The sequence below is a fragment of the Pundamilia nyererei genome, unplaced genomic scaffold (assembly GCF_000239375.1).
Source record: "Pundamilia nyererei isolate P.nyererei 1_Seehausen unplaced genomic scaffold, PunNye1.0 scaffold00187, whole genome shotgun sequence".
Lineage (NCBI taxonomy): Eukaryota > Metazoa > Chordata > Actinopteri > Cichliformes > Cichlidae > Pundamilia > Pundamilia nyererei.
The window spans coordinates 895,008-914,734 of record NW_005187588.1 but is presented as its reverse complement, the minus strand read 5'-3'; the positions used below and the strand labels follow the sequence as shown (position 1 = coordinate 914,734).

The window sequence follows — 19,727 nt, the reverse complement described above, 5'->3', positions numbered from 1 at the left end:
TGTGAGGTATACCGAGGGGAAAATAAACTTTAGATCTTCTGGCCAACAGTTTGGAGGCTTAGCACATAAGTGCTTTGTGGAAGAAGTGGATTCACATCCTCTCGAGTGTATGCAGTGCCCTGCTTTGCAGTTAGGTAGGATGACTCTCAGAGTAGTGAAATGTAGTTCCTATTTTCCTCCTCCTCATCAGAACAGTAGCGGTCCCAAGGCGCGATAGGAATAGACACGAGTCTTGTGACCAAATTAGACATCCCACACGTGCTAAACAATCACACACACACCTTCCCCACCTGTATTTATTTTTTTTGAAGAGTGGTATCAGGGTTCATGTGTACAGTGGGATACTTCTGCTGAGTGAAGGAGAAACCTGGAGGTAACTGTGCCTCTCATCCTGTGCTTCCTTTCAGATTTAATTATTACAGGACTGCTCCCGTCTCCCCTCCACCTCCTGCAAGCTGGTCTCTCTCCCCTCTCCTCCTCCCCATCTTTGCCATCTGTTGACTTCAGGTCATTTTGCTACTTTCTCGTGATTGCTCACCCGGTCTTCCCCTGCAGTTTCTTCTGTTGTTTTAGCCCCCGCCCCCTCCCCAGGAAAAAAGTCATTACCATCCCCGGAACGAGTCAGCGCGCCTTTATTGACTACCTGAAGTACAGAGTTTTCTATTTTCTCATGTTCGGTGCAAGTGGCCGCGGTGTTGAGTGACACTGAGATACACTCATCCTGAGCTGACTCCAGTGCACTGCCCCCCTCCCCCGCTCATCCCGCTGAGTTGCTTAAGGAAATTAAGCACATGACTCCACTCGTGTATGAGTCATTGTCTTTGCTCCCTCCATCCCCCCCCCCCCCACTTTTTTCTTTGCTGCCCATTTCCTGTTGAATTTCCAGTCCTTCCCTATTTTCCTGCTCATATGTTTCCAGATGTTTGCCTGTGAGAGCGCCGCCCTCACTGTGACGCAGCGTGAATCTCGTGCGCCCCCATACCTTCAGTGTTTTATTTTTTATTTTTTTGTGTTTAGAGTTTGGCCTCACCGTAAAGTAAGGTTCATACTTTATTCATGTTATTCAAGCCTCTAAGAGGTGATTCATTATTTAGAGCTTCTACCTCCCAAAGCCAGTTCACTAAGTACATTTTTGGCTCTGAGATAGACTCGCGCAAGCTGCATTTTTCAATCACGAAGACGCTTCCTGCTCCCTCCTCCTCAACCGAGCCTCTTACATTTGGAAATGTTGTGCTTAGTTTTAGTGAAACGGCCCCATGGGGTCCAGAGTTAGATGGCTACAGTATTAATCAGGCGAACTCAAGCTGTGAAGCGCACAGAGCAAAGTGTTCCCCCTGGGTACAGAGCAGACGAGGGACATTGGTTCCAGATGAAAGGAAGATCAGAGGGGGAAGGACAGAGGGAGGAGGGAGAAGCTGGGTTGTTTTCTAATCTAGTGATATGAAGTCAGAGACAGGCAAATCTGTTTTTTTTTCTCCCTTCAAAGTGTGTTGTAATTGCTGTGAAAAGCGCCTCCATTTAATGGAATACATTAGCATAAAAGCTGGAACACGGTATTATGAGAGTGAATAAAGTGAGTTACAAACTATTTTAGGGAGTAGAGGAATGATTTATGTTTAATATTTGGCCATAAACAAATTATTTTTTTGTCTCCTCTGCATCTTGTGTTACTGTAATTACTCACCAGATGTTTGATGTATCCGCCGCTGCTTTGCACAGCCAGAACATTGAGAGGGATGTGTTGGAGATTGCATCAGGGCTCATGATCGCATTTCACACCGATGGGCTTCATGCTCGCTGACACTCCTGACCTATTTATGATTTAAGAGCCGCGGTGACACTCATTCTTTCTCTCCCGTCTTTCATCTACTGCTCGCATGATCTCACTCGCCCCCGTTATCACGGCTTTGCAAGCAGACAAAAGATCCACTGGGTGGAAAACTCTGGAGGAGACTGACTTGGGAGATAGCAGGAGTGTGTCACAGAACAGAGTTAATTTGATTAGGAGTCAGAAACGGCACGCAGCTGTAAAGTCAAATATGGAGGCAACAGCTTAGTGGGCATAAAAACAGAAGGAAAAAAAGTCTGAGTGAATAACAATGAAGCATGAAAATGTTTTTAAGCGACTTGTCCTTTTTCTTCACAAATTTCTGACCATGTTTCCGAAAAATCTGCTCCTCTCTTTCAGAACAACGACCCCTTGACGCTCAGCTATCACGGATACCCGTCTCATAGTCAGGTAAGAGGAAAAACATGTGCCAAAATCCACGTTGTGTAATGTGGCCTCATTCCACTCCTTCCATTTATACAGTATTCCGATAACATTAATATGGCTCAGTGTAGCTCTTCAAACCACAAGGTGGGGGTGTAGATTATAAATTAGCAGTCGTGTAGTAAAAGACACGCCTCCACAACCCTCCAGTATTACCCTCCACCCACTTTCCTTTCTGTTCCCAATAATGCACACTTAGTAATCATCTTTCAGATGGCAAATCCAACCTTTTCTTTCTCTTTTAGCACCTTTAAACATGCTGATGTTATAGTTTTCTGCCCACAAACACGCACTCACACTGCATTGCATCTTGTTTGTGTTTATGTGTGTGTGCGTGTAAGACTACAGCATGTTTGCCCATCTTTGTATTAGCCTGCTGATTGTGTTATTAGACTGCTCAGTTTATGTGGTTAATCCTTAGATCATCCTCCGTTCATCCACTCATCCTCTCATGTTCTGCCCGTAATCTCCTCATCCCTCGCACTCCGTGGTGCCCGACAACCTCCGGCTGCTTATCTGCACTTTATCTGTCTTCACTTGAATGCTTTTATTTGCCCCAGTATGAGAATGGGCTTCTTTTTTTTTTAGTACAGCTAAGTGGGTATTACAGAAGCCTGGAAGTCAAACAGACAGTTTTGATTTCACTCTTAATCTTACTTTTGATGATGATGTTTTAAAGTTTCGGCTTGTCTGAACAGCCTCTTGTTGGGATCGAAAGAAGTCATTCAAGGACTGCTTGGGGGCTTGGAGGTGTGATTTGGCCTCTGACCAGGAGGGGGGAAAAAATGACAGAGAGGAAGAAAACAATGCCGGGCAGCGGAGGCTTCCACAACACTGAGGTGCTAAACTGTCAGCAGCAGTGTGAGAATGATGTGATCAAAGACTCCTGGAAGGAAGAGCCTGGAGAGTAGCAGAAGCCCCAAGTGTGAAGGGGAAGACAAGCTCTTTGCAGATGGAGTATGAAACTTGGCAGGCTGTCTATTGAAGTAGTTTTCAAACTTTTTTTATATAAAGTAAAATCATCAGGTAATGGCTTGGCATGGTATTTGTCACCCGGTGCGCAAACCTGTGCCGCGCTGGAGTTCTGCATTTGAGCAAAGGATTCACGTGCAGTGTGCTGTGCTGAAGATTAATGCCACTTCATTACTCGTGTAGTCGATGGTCGTTATTCAAGAAACGATGGCGATTTGTTCGGCGGGTGCTGGCATCTTTTCTTGCATCTTTGATGAGCCTTCCTGCTCAGGGCGTGTTTGGTGCCCCCAGTGGTGTCGTTTTCTTCTGAGAAAAATCTGCTCAATGCTTCAATATGTTTAGCTGTAATGATGCTATCTTTAGCTCTCTGCTGGACGCGGATTACCGTGGGGGTTTGGGAGCTGAAACCAGGTTGATACATATTTTTAAAAATGCAGCGAGCGCGAAGCCAAAACAATGATCTAAAAGGTGCTAAAATGCTCTGTAAACCTAAGGGGAGCTGCAGAGCTTACACCGCTGTGGCTTCATCCTCCTTGTTTTTATAGAAATATCGTCCGACACAGCTTTAAGTTGAATGTGATAACAGCCAGACTTGGGCCATGTTGGCGGTGTTATGAAAAACGCTGCTCGGTATGACCTAGTATCGTTGCAGTCGTGACTTTTGCAGGAAAAAAATGACTGATGTGTAAAATTACCGGCTCATTTGCGTAACAAGGTGCGTGTCTGAGAGAGAGAGAGAGAGAGAAGAAAAGACGTCTATTGCTCTCTCCCAGTGGTGCCAGCAGCCCCAGTTAACTCACCTACATGGAGAAAGAGAATAGAAGGAGAGAGAGAGAGTGAGGAGAGGAGAGGAGGACTGCGACATGAGAGGAAAGCAGAGGGGAGGGGAAAGTTTGCAGGTGTGACAGAGGCAGAGAAGTAGGAAGGGGGAGGCGTTAGGCTATCTGGGTGAGATAGGAGGAGAGGAGGAGGACCGGAGAAGAGTCAGAAGAGATGAGCAGGCAAGGGCACAGCAGCAAAACAGAAGGCTGGGGGTAGAGGGAAAGCAAAGGAGCGAGTGGGAGAGGGAAAGAAAAGACTGAGTGGGAGTCGGGGAGAGAGAGAGAGAGAGAGATAGAGGGGAAGGGGGGGTTGAAAGAAAAGAAAAGCAAGCAAGTAAGCAAGTGAGGGAGAGTGACAGGGACAGAAGCCAGGAGAGGAGGAGGAGGAGGTGGGGAGGGGATTGGCAGGGCAGACAGAGCGAGCGGGGGCAGAGAGAGGGAGATTTTGAATCTGTGAGACAGACAAGAGAGACTGAGCTGGTGAGGTGACACAGGCTCGGCGAGGGAGAGAAAGCGAGGCAGCGTGAGAAGAGGAAAGGAGAGAGAGGAGAGAGGAGCGACGACAGTTTGAGTTGTTGCACAGAATACGATGATGGGACTGTACTATCCTAACGTGCTGTCGGTGAGTGTTTATCCCCGTATCTTTTCATATCCTCCTCCGCCTGCGCGCACGGCCGCTGCATCTCCTCGTCGGCGCTCGGGCTCGGCCGTACGCGAAACGGCATCAGAACGGGCTGTCATCGAGCATTAAATGTTAATTAACTACTAACAGACGAGGAGTCTACTTGACCCGATCGCTAGAGCGGGTCCAGTCAGAGAGCGTTTCGGGCTCTTGTCAGGACTCGGCAGCTACTTGCTACGAGTGGGATATAAACACTGGAAGTAGTGTAGCAGGCGTTGATGACAGCGAGATACAGGCTGGAGATCGTATCTCCACAATTATGATTCGTTATGCCGAGCCGCACGAGCGGCACTGTGTTATTGTACGCTGTTATTGTGGCATCTGTCCCCCCCCCCAACCCTGCCAAAAGCTAGAAGTGCACGCAGTTTGAACATCAAGGGCTGCCACTGCCAGAAACTGCGCTCAGCCATGTATTATGTATGGTCAGGAGAATCTTATGTGAGCATACAGTACAGCGTGTCAGCTGGATGTAGCGGTTCAGTGGCGCTATTTCTGCTAGTCAACTATTTCGATATATCTGAAGCAGGAGAGTGGAAGCAGAGAGGGAATTGGAGGGGGGGAGGAGAGGTAAGTGGAAAACTCTTTCTTCTTTATTGGCCCTGCAGCTGTCTCTGTACATCGCTCCAGCCTGTGAGCGAAAGGGACAGGTGTCCACAGAACAGTTGTCCCTGCCCTTGTGTTGTGTTTTCCTTTTTTTATTGCTCGTTCTTTCTCTCTCGTCCTCCCTTCTGCATCTCTTCTATTCAGCTAACAACACCTCCTCACTGTAATTTCTGTGTCACACATTTCACAAACACACACACAAGCTCGAGCACACAGTGGGCTGCAAAGTTGGTGCATGAAGTGTCATGTTCATATCATTACATTTCAATTGGTGTGAGTCAGTATGAGTGTGTGTGTGCTTCTCTTTCAGCTGTACCTTGGATTCCTGCTCTCTTTACTGTTTGACCTCTTTTCTCCCTTCTCTCGCTCTCCCCGGGGCCCTGGCAGCTGTTATCTCAATGTTTTCCTTTAAGAGCCCCTGGAAGAGAGGGGGATGGGGTTTGAAGGGAGAGAGGGAGAGAAGGAGAGAAGGAATGGGAGCACGAGGAGAAGATTTTTAAAACAATTTTAGGGTGATGGGACACCCCACGCTTCCCCACCGCAGTCAAGGAAGCTCGTAGGTGAGGGAGCAGAACAGACACGGGCGAGCAGCATGAAAATCACATATTGTAGGTCAACTAGAGGCGGCTAGTTTGCTCAGTGACGCAATTTCAGTGTGTAAAGCTGACTTTGCAGTTATGTCCATATGTGAGTGTTCCGAGTTTGTTTACAGCGGGGGTAATTTATCAGCTCCTTGATGGCGCTGCATTTGCTAATTTTATATAACTAAATATATATATTTTTTAAATTGTCTCTTTCTCCTGCGAGAGAGTTGAGAGCAGCAGATCGGGTGCAGAAGAAATATTTTCTCAAGCCCCACCTAAGCGTGTGCCCTGAGGCAAGGGAGAGACGCCTACCTGCTGCAAAAGCTATGCGCAGCCTGCCACGCTTGCACAAACTGGAAACGGGTCGTGAGGATTCACCCCCCCACACACTGGCACGCCTCCACCTCCCAAATCTTGTTATCGATTCTTTGCAGGGGTAACAATGGTGGTCGTTAACTGATCCCGATGAACCGTGTTGCCGTGGCAACTTGGATGAGTCACTCATTTTGCGCTGATTGTTAGCTGGTTCGAGGCATGAGGCAAAATGTTGATGGGAAACCTTTTGTGATGTAAACACCTTTCTGGACGGGGGTAAATCTTGAGCGGGCCTCCTCCTCCTCCAGCTGTGTGCTTCCCTTAACTGCTCTAAAAGTGCTCAGCGTGAGGCATCAGTGCAGCTTTAACAAAAAAAAAAAAAGGAAAAAGGCAGGGGTTGCCCTTCCTGACTCTTTAGGCGGTGCAGTTGACAGTGACAACACCGTCCTACAGCTGGCTTCCGTATGTTTTTAAACCACACTGGACAACCAGGCGATTAGTGCAGAGCCCTCTGTGAGCGTCAAACAGGACAAACTAGTTTCAGGGTCATGTCTAATGTATTGAAAGAGGCATAGTCCTGTTGGGTTAATACATATCTGTTTGCAGGTTTGTATGCTCACCTGCCTGTGTGTTTGTCTGGGATGGCGTGTGGATTCTAATGTGGAATAAATGTGAACAAATAATGTCATCATCCTTTTTGTTTTCGGGTGTTTATCTTTCATAAAATGCCGCAGTGGTGCTGAACGGACCATTTATGCAGCTACTGAGGAGATGACAGGGGAAAGTCGGGGTTGTGCGTGTGTGTGCATGCGTGCACGCGCGAATGCATGTTCCTGTGCACATGTATGAGGCTGGGGAGTCTCCCAGAAATGGCGTGCGAGGAAGGGGAGACCCTACAAGGAAAAGGATGGGGGTGGATTAGGAGGGGTTTGTTTGACAAGCACACATGTTACCCTATAAGGAAATGGAGGAGAGAATGGAAGGAGGAGCCTGGATCGCGCTGATATCCTGTTGCTATGAGGCAAATGAGCTTGATTGACATGTGTGGGGGCGGGACGTATGCGAGGGTCCCGTCTGGATTTTATGAAGCGTAAAGAAGTGAAGCGCACAGCAGAGAGAGTGGGAGGAAAGGGAGAACAGCAGCAGAGAGGAAGAGCGAGTGAAGGGAGGAGGGGGGAACCGATGGAGGAGGGGTTGATGTTGGATGGAATAATTTAACAAGAGGGTGTCTCCTGGCTCATCGGTATGCCACAGGCATGTTGTAAAACGTTTCTCCAGCTGTTTGCAGCTTGGGTAACAGCAGCGCAGACTCGGAAGCCAAGATCTGAGCTGAACACCGAACTTCACCACTTAATCCGATTATTGAGCCAAAATACGAGCTGCTGCTAACAACATGAATCACGTTTTCCATAGTCAAGTCTGTTGAATTAGGCATTAGCGTTATGGCCGGAAGCCAGAGAAAGTACGATTCTGAAACGTCATTATTCATGTGAAATGACCCACTGATGCCCCAGTTAGCTTTTAACCACACTTCCTCTCCTCTCTCCTTTGCTCTTCTCCTTGTCTCCTCGAGTAGCGTAGTGAGACTGCCGCAGACGGGCACATTTTATAACATGCCTCCTCAGACACACTTGCTGCTGCTAACTGACCCGAAAGTAAGCCAGCTACAGCTACCGCTCTGAGTCACTGGCTTTGCCTGGCCAACGCATGCACTTTCACAACCCTTAAAATCCCTTAAAACACCGGGAGCATACACCGAGACAAGCGCAAGACATGCACACAAACAAAATGTACACAAACCTTGAGTGCTGACACAAATGAACAGCCTACAGTTTGCTTGTGCACAGGGCAGCACTTCTCCAAGAATGCCCTCCTCCTCTGCCTTTGTGTTCCTCCTCTTATCCTGCTATCTGTGTGCATTTATTCAGTAGATGCTTTTATCCTGATTCGAATCACAAAGGCCACTCGCAGTCAGCAAAAGGCCCCAAAGCCTTACAGAGGGAGGGAGACGAGGAGGGGGGCACATACTGTTTTTGGAGATACGGGGTTGTTAACACAGTGCATCAGGTATAGAGAGGCCCGTTGAGATGCTGCAAAAATGGATCTCCTCTGAAAAGGCCAATCGTCAAACACAAATACAAGGTTGTTTTTGGCTTGCATTCCCGCTTCTATTTTGGGTCTGGCAGAAGGAGCGGCAACAGCCGGGGTTGTCCATTCTCCTGCGAGGCTGTAGTCTGTGCATGAGCAACAACAATGAGGAGAAGAGAAGAACTGACAGAGTTGTGATCGGGGGTCTGTGTCAGAAAATAACTTAAAGAGACTCCGACTCTAACCACAAATTTCTTATTTTCAGTCCCAGAAAAAGCTCCCAGTATTCCTCGCTAAGAGCTAAATATAATTGAACACGGGGAATTTTAATCCAGAGAAGCTAGAAATGTGAATCAGAGCTGGTCTTGAGATTTATCTTCAAAACTACCAGTGGAGACTGGAGTCAGCAAGTTTGCACTATTACATTTATTTCAGCACAGCTCATTCATTCACTGTTTTCTTGAATTTGCCTTAAAGTTTAGATTATTTAGCCTGATAAGGACAAGACGCACATGTATGTGAAAACATGGGTTGCTGTTGATGTTTATTAATACTCAGATCCAGAGAGATCTTGTTCTCTACCTACCTCTACTACCTTTACTTTGGTTTTTCTTTGGTCTTTAGTGATTAGAGCTGCAACACAATCGTCCTCAACCAGAATTATTCAGATGATCTGTCCAATATTGGCTGCTATAACTTATTTGTTCCATAGGTGCGACTGTTTGCTTATCAATGAAGAAATGCTTCCTCATTGATCAGTCTCTTAGGCATCTAAAGGTTCATAGAAATTGCTACATTAATGCATTCTTAATGTGATTTTATGCCGTGCCGAGGATGAATCCTGCATATTTACAGATCTATTTCTCTGTCATTGGTGACATTCGTCAACTGGTCTATGAAATGAACTGGTTCCAGTACCTTTGATATCGATGATACAGCTGATTCAGGGTTGGTATAGAAAACCTTAGAGAAGGCTGGTGAGGCTCACAGGGTCACAGAGTTTATGTTCCTCCTCCTTTCAGAAAAAAAGATCAAAGAATTGAAGTCGTCATCTCTAAATCTGCCTCCTGGGTCATACCTCTACTCAGTGGTTTGTGCTGCTGAAATTACATATGTATATTGCTGCAATCAGAAATTGAGGCTTAAAGCGTGCGCTATTAACATCCAAGTCACTATCATTCTGTCTAAGTTGCATCACAACTTGTCAAGTCCAAGACTGACTCATCTGTAGTCGAGTGAGATGTGTCATGAGTCATCAATGTTGGGACTCAAGTACGACAGCAGTAAAGCGGTGATGAACAGTAGGAGGGTGGTTTTCCCATCAAATTGGACAAAAGATAGACTTTTATTGCATTTATTCATGTAAGCCTCTACAGCAGGGGGATCCCTCAGTTAAAACAATCTTCCTTTTGACCTTTTTTGCTTATATGTTAAGTTTTTTTTAATTCATTCCATTGAAGCTCTTTAATTTGCAGTAAGATAGAAATATAAAATAAATGATAGCTTTAGACTTTAAATAAAAGCAGAGCTGTCAGCGTATTCACTCAGTGCAGCTTGTTGGACGGTGGAAAAGCATCTGAAGGTGGGAGGGGAGGCGTGGAGGTGCTTTGAGCTCAGCGTTAATAACATGGCGATATTTATAAACAAATATCTGCTCATTTTATTTTAACCTTTGCTTTTTACTTATATGAATATGCAGAATCTTTTGGGAAGTGGAGCGGGAAGCCTTCTGGTTTCCGTTTGTAGCCCGGTTAACACTAGTTGGAACACAAACAGTCGCTTTTGAGCAGGCTTTGTTTGCATGCAGGTAAACAGTCCCAATGAAAGGCACAAGAGAGGCTGCATTTTTGAAAATGCAGCCTCCAAACCACCAGCTATCATCTAATGCCAATTTTGTTTTTAATTAGTTTTAAAAATGTATCTCAAACAATGACTGCCAGATGGAAGAGGAAGTCTTGGCCCAGGTCATCAGAGCAGAAGACAAGCCAGTACGTTCTCTGACTGACGACACGGTAACACCCGTAACGTTTACCATTTTCACCGTTTTCACCGTTTTTAATTTAGCCTGTTAGCTAAATAGCGAATATTTGGCAGTCAGAGCACAGAACTGCATTATGATGCGGTGATGCCACTAGATCAAAAGTGAAAGAGATCATTAAAATTTAATGGCGCCGCATTTAATAGCGGCTGAAACAGTTAAAAGGTTTCCCTCATTGCCACAAAATGTTGCCAGCCTATTGTCCCCTTTCAGCTTTTCCCGTTTCACCGCTTCACCCAATCTGGGGTCATCAACTTTCCCTTTCGAAGGAAGCCACGGGAGCGGGTCGAGTTTCTCTCTCTTTCTGTTTGCCACCCAGGTTAGCTCCTACCTAGTGACCCAGAATTGCTTGCTCCACCTACTCTCATATTCACCTCCGCAAATGCATTTAATCTAGGATGGGTTTATGCAAAGTGAGGTCATTCAGTGTGTCACTTAACATGTCTGTTTTTTTCCCAGCTGCAGTTAAAAGCTTGATCTAAACTAGCTAATTTCCACATCTCTGCTCTCTCCTTTTTTTTCTTTTTTTTTTTGCATCTCTGAATTGAGCAAATGTAATGAATTCAGGATCTCTCATCAGAGGATTGCAGCTAATGTTCACATTATTGCCACCAGTGAAGTAACAGAGTGTTGTTTCTTTTCCCCCACAACAAGGAGAAAATGCATGTTTTGTTCACTAATTGGAGCATAAAATCATAACGGCTAATAACAGAAACCAAATTAATGAGAGGGTGAAGTAATGCAGGAAAAGAGATGCAGCAGTTCATTTCTCTTTATTTATTCTGGGAACTTGGAAGAGCTGAGATTTTGCAAAGCCGCACCTCTAAAAGCATGCATCCTAAAACCCTGGCAGGTTATAATAATCACAGGAACAATCTGTGCAAATCACAAGCACGGCTCGCCAAGGTGTAAGGTGTTTGCGCTGCGACGTGAAACTTAGGACACGGAGGCGAGGCTGTTGAGGAGCGCTATCTTGTATCAAAATCTTAATTTGAGTGCTTGTGGGCGAGATTGGAAGAGGTTCATACAGCTGCAGAGTTTAGATGAGCGGACACAGCTGCTATCTGAAAACGTGAATGAAGTTAAACTTGGACACTGTGGTCAGTAATCTGGTGGCTGTATTGCTCAAGTGGCAGCCACTGAAGATGAGGATCGCGGTTTCTGTTTTGCCCGAGGTGGTGACTCTTCACCTGCCAGGCGAGCTGCGGGGATGTGTGCGCGCGGCGAAATGGTGTGGCAGCGGCGCTTCGGGGCAAGGCTCACAGTGTTGAGATGAGCGATAACATGCATTTTAGTGCCCGTTATCGGTGAGCGAGAGCCAGGGAGATGGCAGGATTTCTGTTTGTAATTACACTCCTGAAATCACAAAAGGCAGAACGCGGCTGCAGCCTTTAACGGACGAGTTCAAAGCATTCCTCTTAAAGCGTCTGGTTCTGCCTCCTTTTCGCCTCACGACGGCGGGAAAGACAAGTATAGGTGCGATGCAAAGAATTTTCTGCACCAGGAATCTTCCAGTAAATGATTAGATGAATAATTATATCACTCGTTTGTTGTTCTTTAAAAAGGCAGCTTAAAACTCATGTGTTCAGACAGACACTGTGTTGTTTTTCTTCATTCATGTGTGTCCACTTTGCCTTTGGCGTGGGCTGGATTTGATTAAATTACCTCTGTAAAGCAATTTGTGACCATTCCTTGTCTCAAAAAGCGCTATAAAAATGAACTTTACTCATTTACTTACCGACTTGTGAGTTCCGGTATATCAGACATGATTATTCTTAAGTTTTAGACCCCGCTTTGCTTTTAGAGCTGCATAAATTCTTTGTGGCATCGATTCAGCGAGGTTCTGGAAACATTCCTCTGAGATTTTGGTCCTCACTGGCATGAAGGAATCGTGCAGCTCATGAAGCCGTTTTTCTTTTTTTCTTTTTTCTCCTTTTGCCCGTTCCCCCACATCTCAAGGGTGCTCGATTGGATTGAGATGTGGAGACTGTGGAGTATACTGAGGATACCACTGAGCCCATTCTCCTGCTGAAAATAGCCATTTGAAGATGGGTACACTGTCATTATAAAGGGATGGGCATGGTCACAAACAGCATGAGGTTCAAAGTTTACCATAAAAAAAACACATCTGCAATACAATTACACCACCAACCTGAATCGTCGATATAAAAGCAGGATGGATCCGTGCTTTCGTTTTGTTTATGCCAAATCCTGACCCGTCCGTCTGAGTGCTGCACCACAAATCGAGATTCATCGCGACCAGGCAACGTTTTGTCCCAATTTTTAGTGAACCCGTGCCACTCAATTTCCTGTTCCGAGATGACAGGAGTGGCACCCGGTGTGGTCGTCTTCTGCTGTGGGCCATCTGCTTCCATATTCTTTGTGCTGTGTTCGGCGATGCTCATCTGCATATTGATGGTTATTTGAGTTGCTGCCACGTTTCTGTAAGCTCAAACCACTCTGGCTGTTTGTCTCTGGCCTCTCCAGTCAACAAAGCATTTTCGCCCAGAGAACTGCCACTCACCGGATATCCCCTCTTTTTCCCCCCATTCTCTATAAACCCTGGAGATGGCTGCATATGAAAATCTCAGTAGATCAGCAGTTTGTCAAACCAGCCTGTCTGGCACCAACGGCCATGCCACTTTCAAAGTCACCTAAATCACCTTTCCTCCTCATTCTGATATTTGGTTTTAACTTCGTAGGAGTCTCCTGACCAGTGCCTGACTCAGTCCATTGAGGTTGTATATAGGTACATACAGGAACGAATTTCTTTGAAGTGTGATGGGCGGCATTTTCCTTTTAATAACAAAGCATTTCAAGGACGATGCTTCTGACTGATAAAATGTCTTAAAAAAGTAGTCCAGGAAGAAATCATTAGATTGATGTTTATAGTAAATGTACACAAATCTATGTTCTGTATTTAGAGTTAGGATTTATCCAATAGAAAAAATACTTAAGTTGTTAAGTTTAACAAATTCCAGCTTTATTTGCTTAAGTTTGTCTGCTTGGTACACGGCAGAGTTTCTCTCTCACTGCTCGCTGGGAGCAGCTCAGCTGAAGCTGTTCTCGTGTCACGATATCGATGTGATCCGTGTCGACCGCGTGCATCCCCCGGTTTGTTACTGAGTCGAGGGGCCGGACTACAGTGTCACAGGTGTGACGCTGAGAAAGGTCAAAAGCTGGGAGACAGATGGCATGCTCGCAAACGCACACACAAACACACACGCACACATACGTACATACTCACCCTCCCACACACTTATAACACTCCCAAAGGGACAGTGATCTATTGTGCAGCTCAGATGGGCATCGCTGCAGCCTGTCACTCACACACACACACACACACACACACACACACACACACACACACACACACACTTGAAGTGAGTATAGCCAAGCAGATGTCAGGTAGGCTCAACTGAGTCTATTTAGAAGTGATATAATGCTGACGGGGGGGCGACATTGTAACTTCTTTTACTAATTAATTATTGTATTACTGTCTTTGCGAGTCTGTCTTACATTAGTACTATTCCTAATAAAGCAATGATGATGATGATTGTAGTAATTAGTTGTTACAGTCAAATGAGAAGAACAAAGAGGTTAGAAAGACACAGCAAAGGAGAATAGGCTGAACAAAAAAGGCTACACAATGGGTGCTACTCCGGGTTTCTAGATATCGTCATCATTTGTATCTATTGTGATTTACAAATGTATAATTTCGTTTTTATGATTTTGTTTTCTGGTGCCGGTATCAGGTTGTTTAGTTCTCATTTTCTGGTACATTTTAATGTCATATGTATCAGGTGTGGTGAAAAAAATATTGAGAGTTGGTAGAGTTTTTTGTTTTTTTAAATCAGGGCTAACATGCTAACGTGGCTCACGCCAGATTAATGATGATGGTCAACTGGATTTTGGCAATCAGTGTGATCTCTGCAACCACTTGAATGCATTACCACAATAGTTTTGTACATTCTTGGTCCCCAGTAGATGAATCTTACCACTAAAAATTTGATTTCATTCGGTTTGATTTGTATAGCGCCAAATCACAGCAACAGTTGCCTCAATGCACTTTATATTGGAGGAGAGCCTACAATAATACAGAAAAATCATTAGGCAACAAACTATGAGCAAGCACTTGGCGACAGTGGGAAGGAAAAACTCCCTTTTAGCAGGAAGATGCATATAGTGAATACTTTATACCTGCTAAATGTCGGTATGTTAAGTTTGTTGCTTTTAACTGTTTTTACACTTTCTCTGCAGCCCTTAGCATTTCTCACATCACCTGACAAAGGTGTTATGGCAGTGAGCAAATCTCCAGTGCAATCACTTTGGATGTCAGCTCATCTACCAGCATGTGAGAGGTCAGATTGTACCGGTTGACAAATCGCTCCGCTAAACGTCCATTGCGTTCACAGCTACAGTAAGTGAGGGGGTGTCGCTTACTGCCTTCTGCATGTCTCATCCAGGCAATCTGTTTCTGGTAGTGTGACCACGTCGTAAGTAGACCGTTTCATGCTTTGCGGTACTTTGCGTGAAAAAGGACAAACTCAGACAATGTCCTGATTTATTTATTTATTTTCTTAAAGCGTGCTGACATTAGCATTTAAAGCATCCCTCTCTGAACCAGAAAACCATCGTAGTGTTTTTATAGTCTTTAATAAAATGACCAAACACTGCAGTTATTGGAATTAGAAATCTGGTGAAGTTTGAGTAATCCTTTGCAGCTATGGATCGGGCCTCGTCTCTTGAATCTGTCATCACCTTTTATCTTCAAATCCCCCAGCCCGGCCCCGTCCTCTCCCATCCTTGCTGCCTCTCTGTTACCATTTAGGGTATCCATACCCCACTGCCAGCAGTAAGGAATGTGTGTGCACGCGCGTGTGTGTTGTGTTAATGCCTCTGCCATGTTTATGTGTCTCTACCATGTGTTTATGGACGCCTGTGTTGTTCTCCTACAAGCTCGAATTTTGGCATCTTACACATGCATCTTCTTGGGGGTGGGGGGGATAATATGTACGAAGTACTTGGGCCGGCTTCCTTGCAAACAGTTGGTCTTTGTGTGAGCGTTTAGGTGTGTGGGTGTTTGCGTGTCAAAGGTGGTTTGTGTGCAGAGGCGTTTGTAAGTGTGCGTGCAGGCATTAGACACTCATCATTGTGCAACACACTGAGCATGGAGGCATCTGACCCTCAATAATAGATGTGGCAGCAGTGAATATTTAATGGTTGGGGGGTGGGGTGGGGGTGGGGGGTTAGATACATGCACACACACACACACACACACACACACACAGGAAAATGGAAATATAATATCCATGCCTGTATGACTTTTAGACTGACGCTCTTGGGGAAGTGGTCTCTGTGTGGTCGGGTGATGCTCTTAGTAAAAGATACCGTGGTATTTCGCCAGCCGACCACTTTAGTTCTCACTCCCACCTCACTTTTCTCTCTTTTTCTTCCAACAGGGTTCTCAGGATAGTGCTGGCGGTCAGGAGGGACTCGTCCCCCCACCTTTCTCTGCCTTCCCGCCTCCTCCACCACCGCCCCCCCAGAACGGCCTGGCCCTGGATTACGGGGGCAGCCTGTATGCTGCAGGGGCCGTCCAGGGTCCCGTGGAAGCCGGCGGAGCAGCGAATAGCGCAGCCAACGCCGCTAACAGCCTCAGTGCCCAAGTGAGTACCGGCCTCCTTCCTCTGTGGGCAGCCCACACCCAGGCTGTGCCTTGAGAGGGCGTTTAGTGAGTGGGATACACGTTACAGACTGAAATGAGGATATTATAAGAGCACATTACTAATTGTGACCACAATTCAAGTTTTTCTTTTCAACTGAGCTGTAACATTTTCACATGTTGTTTTGTTTTTATCTCGCTCGGATTAAAACGTATAAACCTCTCTGTGTTACGATCGTTCCTCCAAACACAAAAATAATTCCACCTGTCATAACCGATTCTGTGGCCACTTCGCTGTCGCAGAAACATACACTGAGAGAGTGTGTGAAGGCTGCCTTTTTCTGTCTGTCATCAAGTTTATGTAAAAACTACCAAACCGTATTTTATGAAACTGTGGAAAGGTGGAGCGCGGGCAAAGAAAGAACCCATTAAATGTTTTGGAGGCAAGAGTGGGAGAGTTCTGGATCAGTTTCTTTGAAATTGCAAAACAGGTCATTTGCCATGGTTTGGTATTCACTCTCTAAGTGCTTTCTATCATTATGATAGGAAAACAGCTTCTTTTTTTAAAACTCATCCAGCAGTTAGGGTGGAATAGCTACATTTATTTGGAGGGTTTTTGTTTTTTTTTTCTTCTCTGGTCGACTTGCAAATTACAGCCCAATCTTCACTCTTCTTTTTGCTTTGTTTGTCTTTGAGCACTTTGACATGCAAAAGCCCACACAGCTAAACGCTCACACAAAGAACGACTGTTGGTAACATTGCCTACCCAACTTTTTTAAAAATGACAGAAGTGTGAAAACACAATTTGCTTAAAGCAGGAATTTGACATGGGTGTTACTGCTGATGGCCGCCACTTATATAATGTTATATGCAATGTTTTGTCACCACAGTTAATTTTTATCCACTGTTTTTTCTTCAGGTGGAAAAAAGGTGAAAAATTCAGGTTTCATTTTTTTCAGATGGTGGTATTTAAACATCATCAACAATAAATCCTTATAAATATTGAAATTGGACAGCTGAGAGAAACTACATGTTTAGATTGGACTGTGTGTCTAATTTTGCAAATCCAGAGAATGACAGTACTGTGCAAAAGTCTTGACCCACACCTCATTTCTTTATATATAGATTTTCTGAAGGTCTTTTGAAGTTTTTCTTTGGACATTGGCTGCTTTTCTACTCACTCCAGTCCCTAAAGTTTCTCATTTTTAGAGTAATGTTTGCTTTTTCCCCCCTTGTCGTTGTTTGTTAAGCAACTTAACACTGACTTATGAATAATTCAAGCAAAAAAAAAAATCCTTAGTCAAGATATGAAGCGGTGTTGTGTCTCCACACAGCAGACAACTGAGCAAAGAGCCAATTTTAGATGATATCTTTGGCACTTCTGGCACCGTTACTAGCAGTGTGTCACAAAGACCCGTAATTTTTTCCCCATTTCTTTAGTTGAATCTGTGAAAAATGCCAGCGATAACACAATTTGAAATTGAAATTTTATTTTTGCACCAACAAGGTGATTATCAAAGAGCTATTAGCAGAAAACTTGGCATATCTCAGCAGGGTGTGCAGCGTGTCCTTAAAATGCTGAGGAAACTGGCCAAATGGAGGAGAAAAGAAGTGGCAGGGATAAAGAAAACTACCTACACCAGAAAAACAGAAAGTCATGTCCTTAAGAAATAAGAAGAAATCCAGTAAAGATCTCACAGACAACACAAATACTTGTTGCCACAAATTTTATGCAGCGATGAATCCAAATTTGACATTTTTTGGTACAAATTGTTGTCAGTTTGTAGAGAGGAGGTCAGGATGGAGGTGCAGCAGTGAGTGTCTACAGCCATCTGTAAAACACGCTGCAATTGTACAAATTCTCTTTTTGCTTTATATACTATATTGTGCATGTATGTTTGCACGTGTTTCAATAAATCACTGCAAACCTTTTCAAATTTTTCAAGCAAAATATAAAGAAATGAAAGGTGGCTCAAGACCTTTGGACTGTGCCATAAGTATTTTTTAAATCAAATACTACAGCGTCACATGAAATAAAATTTACAGTGAATAAAAACAGTCATGGTTTTCATTCGTTGTACACTGCTGCTTATAACCAGAGGCAATACAAATATGTTGAGGTTAAATCATTTATTTATTATGTTCTGTCGGTTGTTTGAGTCAATTCACAGATTTTTGCAGCGGTTTTAATTTTCCCTTTAATAATTTTGGACTCTGTTCAAGCAACACGCCAAAAAATGGGAAAAATACTGTCTTTGTGTTCTTCTCACAGGGTAAAAGCACAAAATATCGATTATGAAACATAATCGATATTTTGTGCTTTTTCCCTGTTTCTAGGCAAAGCGAGTACTTGGACATTTTTCCTGTTCAATCCATAATTTGTGCAAGCTGATTAATGAACTAATCAGCACAATAATCAGCTGATTAATGGAAGCAGCGAGCAGCGCCTACTGCAGTGCAAATCTGACAGATGACAGTCTGTCAGCTAATGGTGCATTGCGTATCGTCTTTTCGCAACCCTAACAAGACCTCTTTGTTTTCGTCTGTCTGTCTCTGTTTGTCTTTTTGCATCCTTGTGTCTAAGCAGTCAGATGGGTCCTCCCAGATTGAGGGCCAGTCTGGGGTTGGCTCGGGAGGTGGAGGCGGCGGGGGGAACGCCGGAGACGATTCGGACTCCAAGGCCACCCCCAAACGCCTTCACGTATCTAACATCCCCTTCCGCTTCCGAGACCCTGACCTACGGCAGATGTTTGGGGTAAGCGGACCAGAACGTTGCCTTTTTTCCCCTCCACTGTGTATCGTTACATAACAGAGTAAAATCCCCTCTAAACTAAACCCCCCTCATCTAGTGACTGCAGCCCTTTGCTATCTTCTAGTGACGCTTATATAAAAACAAGGGTTTGCCATGCTGTTTTTTTGCTGAGCAGAATCCATTGTCTTATTTGATTATTTAGATTTTCAGCTCTCCAGCAGCTTATCTAAAGTGAAGTGTAATAATCTGGCCTGGTTCCCTCCAGTTTTGCAAGAGGAACGGCTCTAAAATGCAGTGCAGAGAAAAGAACAGAGGAAAGGAAGATATGGTAGAAGACCTAGCAGCCAGTGTAGGCTCAGTGCCAGCTCATCGTGGTTGAACAGTGCTGACACCCCGTGGCGAGAAGCAGTGTGTGTGACTTACATGCTCGCTCAGCTTCTTCATTTTCCTTCTCTTTTTTTAATTAATTAATTCATTATTTTCCTGCTTCTTGTTTCAGCAATTTGGCAAAATCCTTGATGTGGAGATCATTTTTAACGAGAGGGGATCGAAGGTAGGACACTGAGGAAAAAGAAAACATGTCAGGCATTTCAAAATGCAGCAAAAAAAAAAGAAAAAAAAGAAGCTTAACTGCAATCTCCTTCTCCTCCTCCTCCTGCGTCTCCTTGTCGTTTCTTTACCCTCCTTTGCTTGCAGGGCTTCGGTTTTGTTACGTTTGAGTCGAGCGCAGATGCAGAGAGGGCCAGAGAGAAGCTCCACGGCACGCTGGTGGAAGGACGTAAAATCGAGGTAACGGCACGCTCGCCTCTTTTTCCTATTTAAATTTTTTTTTTCAACAGTGACCATTTTCTCCTCTGTGTCCCCTCCATGTCCAACTGTGACCTTAATTCTTCTGGCCCAGAGAAGGTTTCCGGATGGCTGTTGTTCAAACACCC

The 19,727-nt window shown here is 44.7% G+C and overlaps 1 protein-coding gene across 4 annotated transcripts in view; it reads left to right on the top strand.

Moving 5' to 3' along the window:
* Positions 1–19,727, top strand: part of rbfox2 (RNA binding fox-1 homolog 2) — a 37,981-nt gene that overhangs the window by 7,503 nt on the left and 10,751 nt on the right. For 2 of the 4 annotated variants that reach the window (XM_005747061.2, XM_005747062.2), the window contains exons 2-6: positions 2,189–2,239; positions 15,838–16,044; positions 18,625–18,795; positions 19,292–19,345; positions 19,489–19,581. In XM_005747061.2, the coding sequence (XP_005747118.1) occupies positions 2,189–2,239; positions 15,838–16,044; positions 18,625–18,795; positions 19,292–19,345; positions 19,489–19,581 (576 nt within the window). Of the gene's footprint in view, positions 1–2,188; positions 2,240–4,354; positions 4,688–15,837; positions 16,045–18,624; positions 18,796–19,291; positions 19,346–19,488; positions 19,582–19,727 lie in introns of those variants that run through there. The other 2 variants (XM_013914334.1, XM_013914335.1) reach the window with 2 other exon arrangements.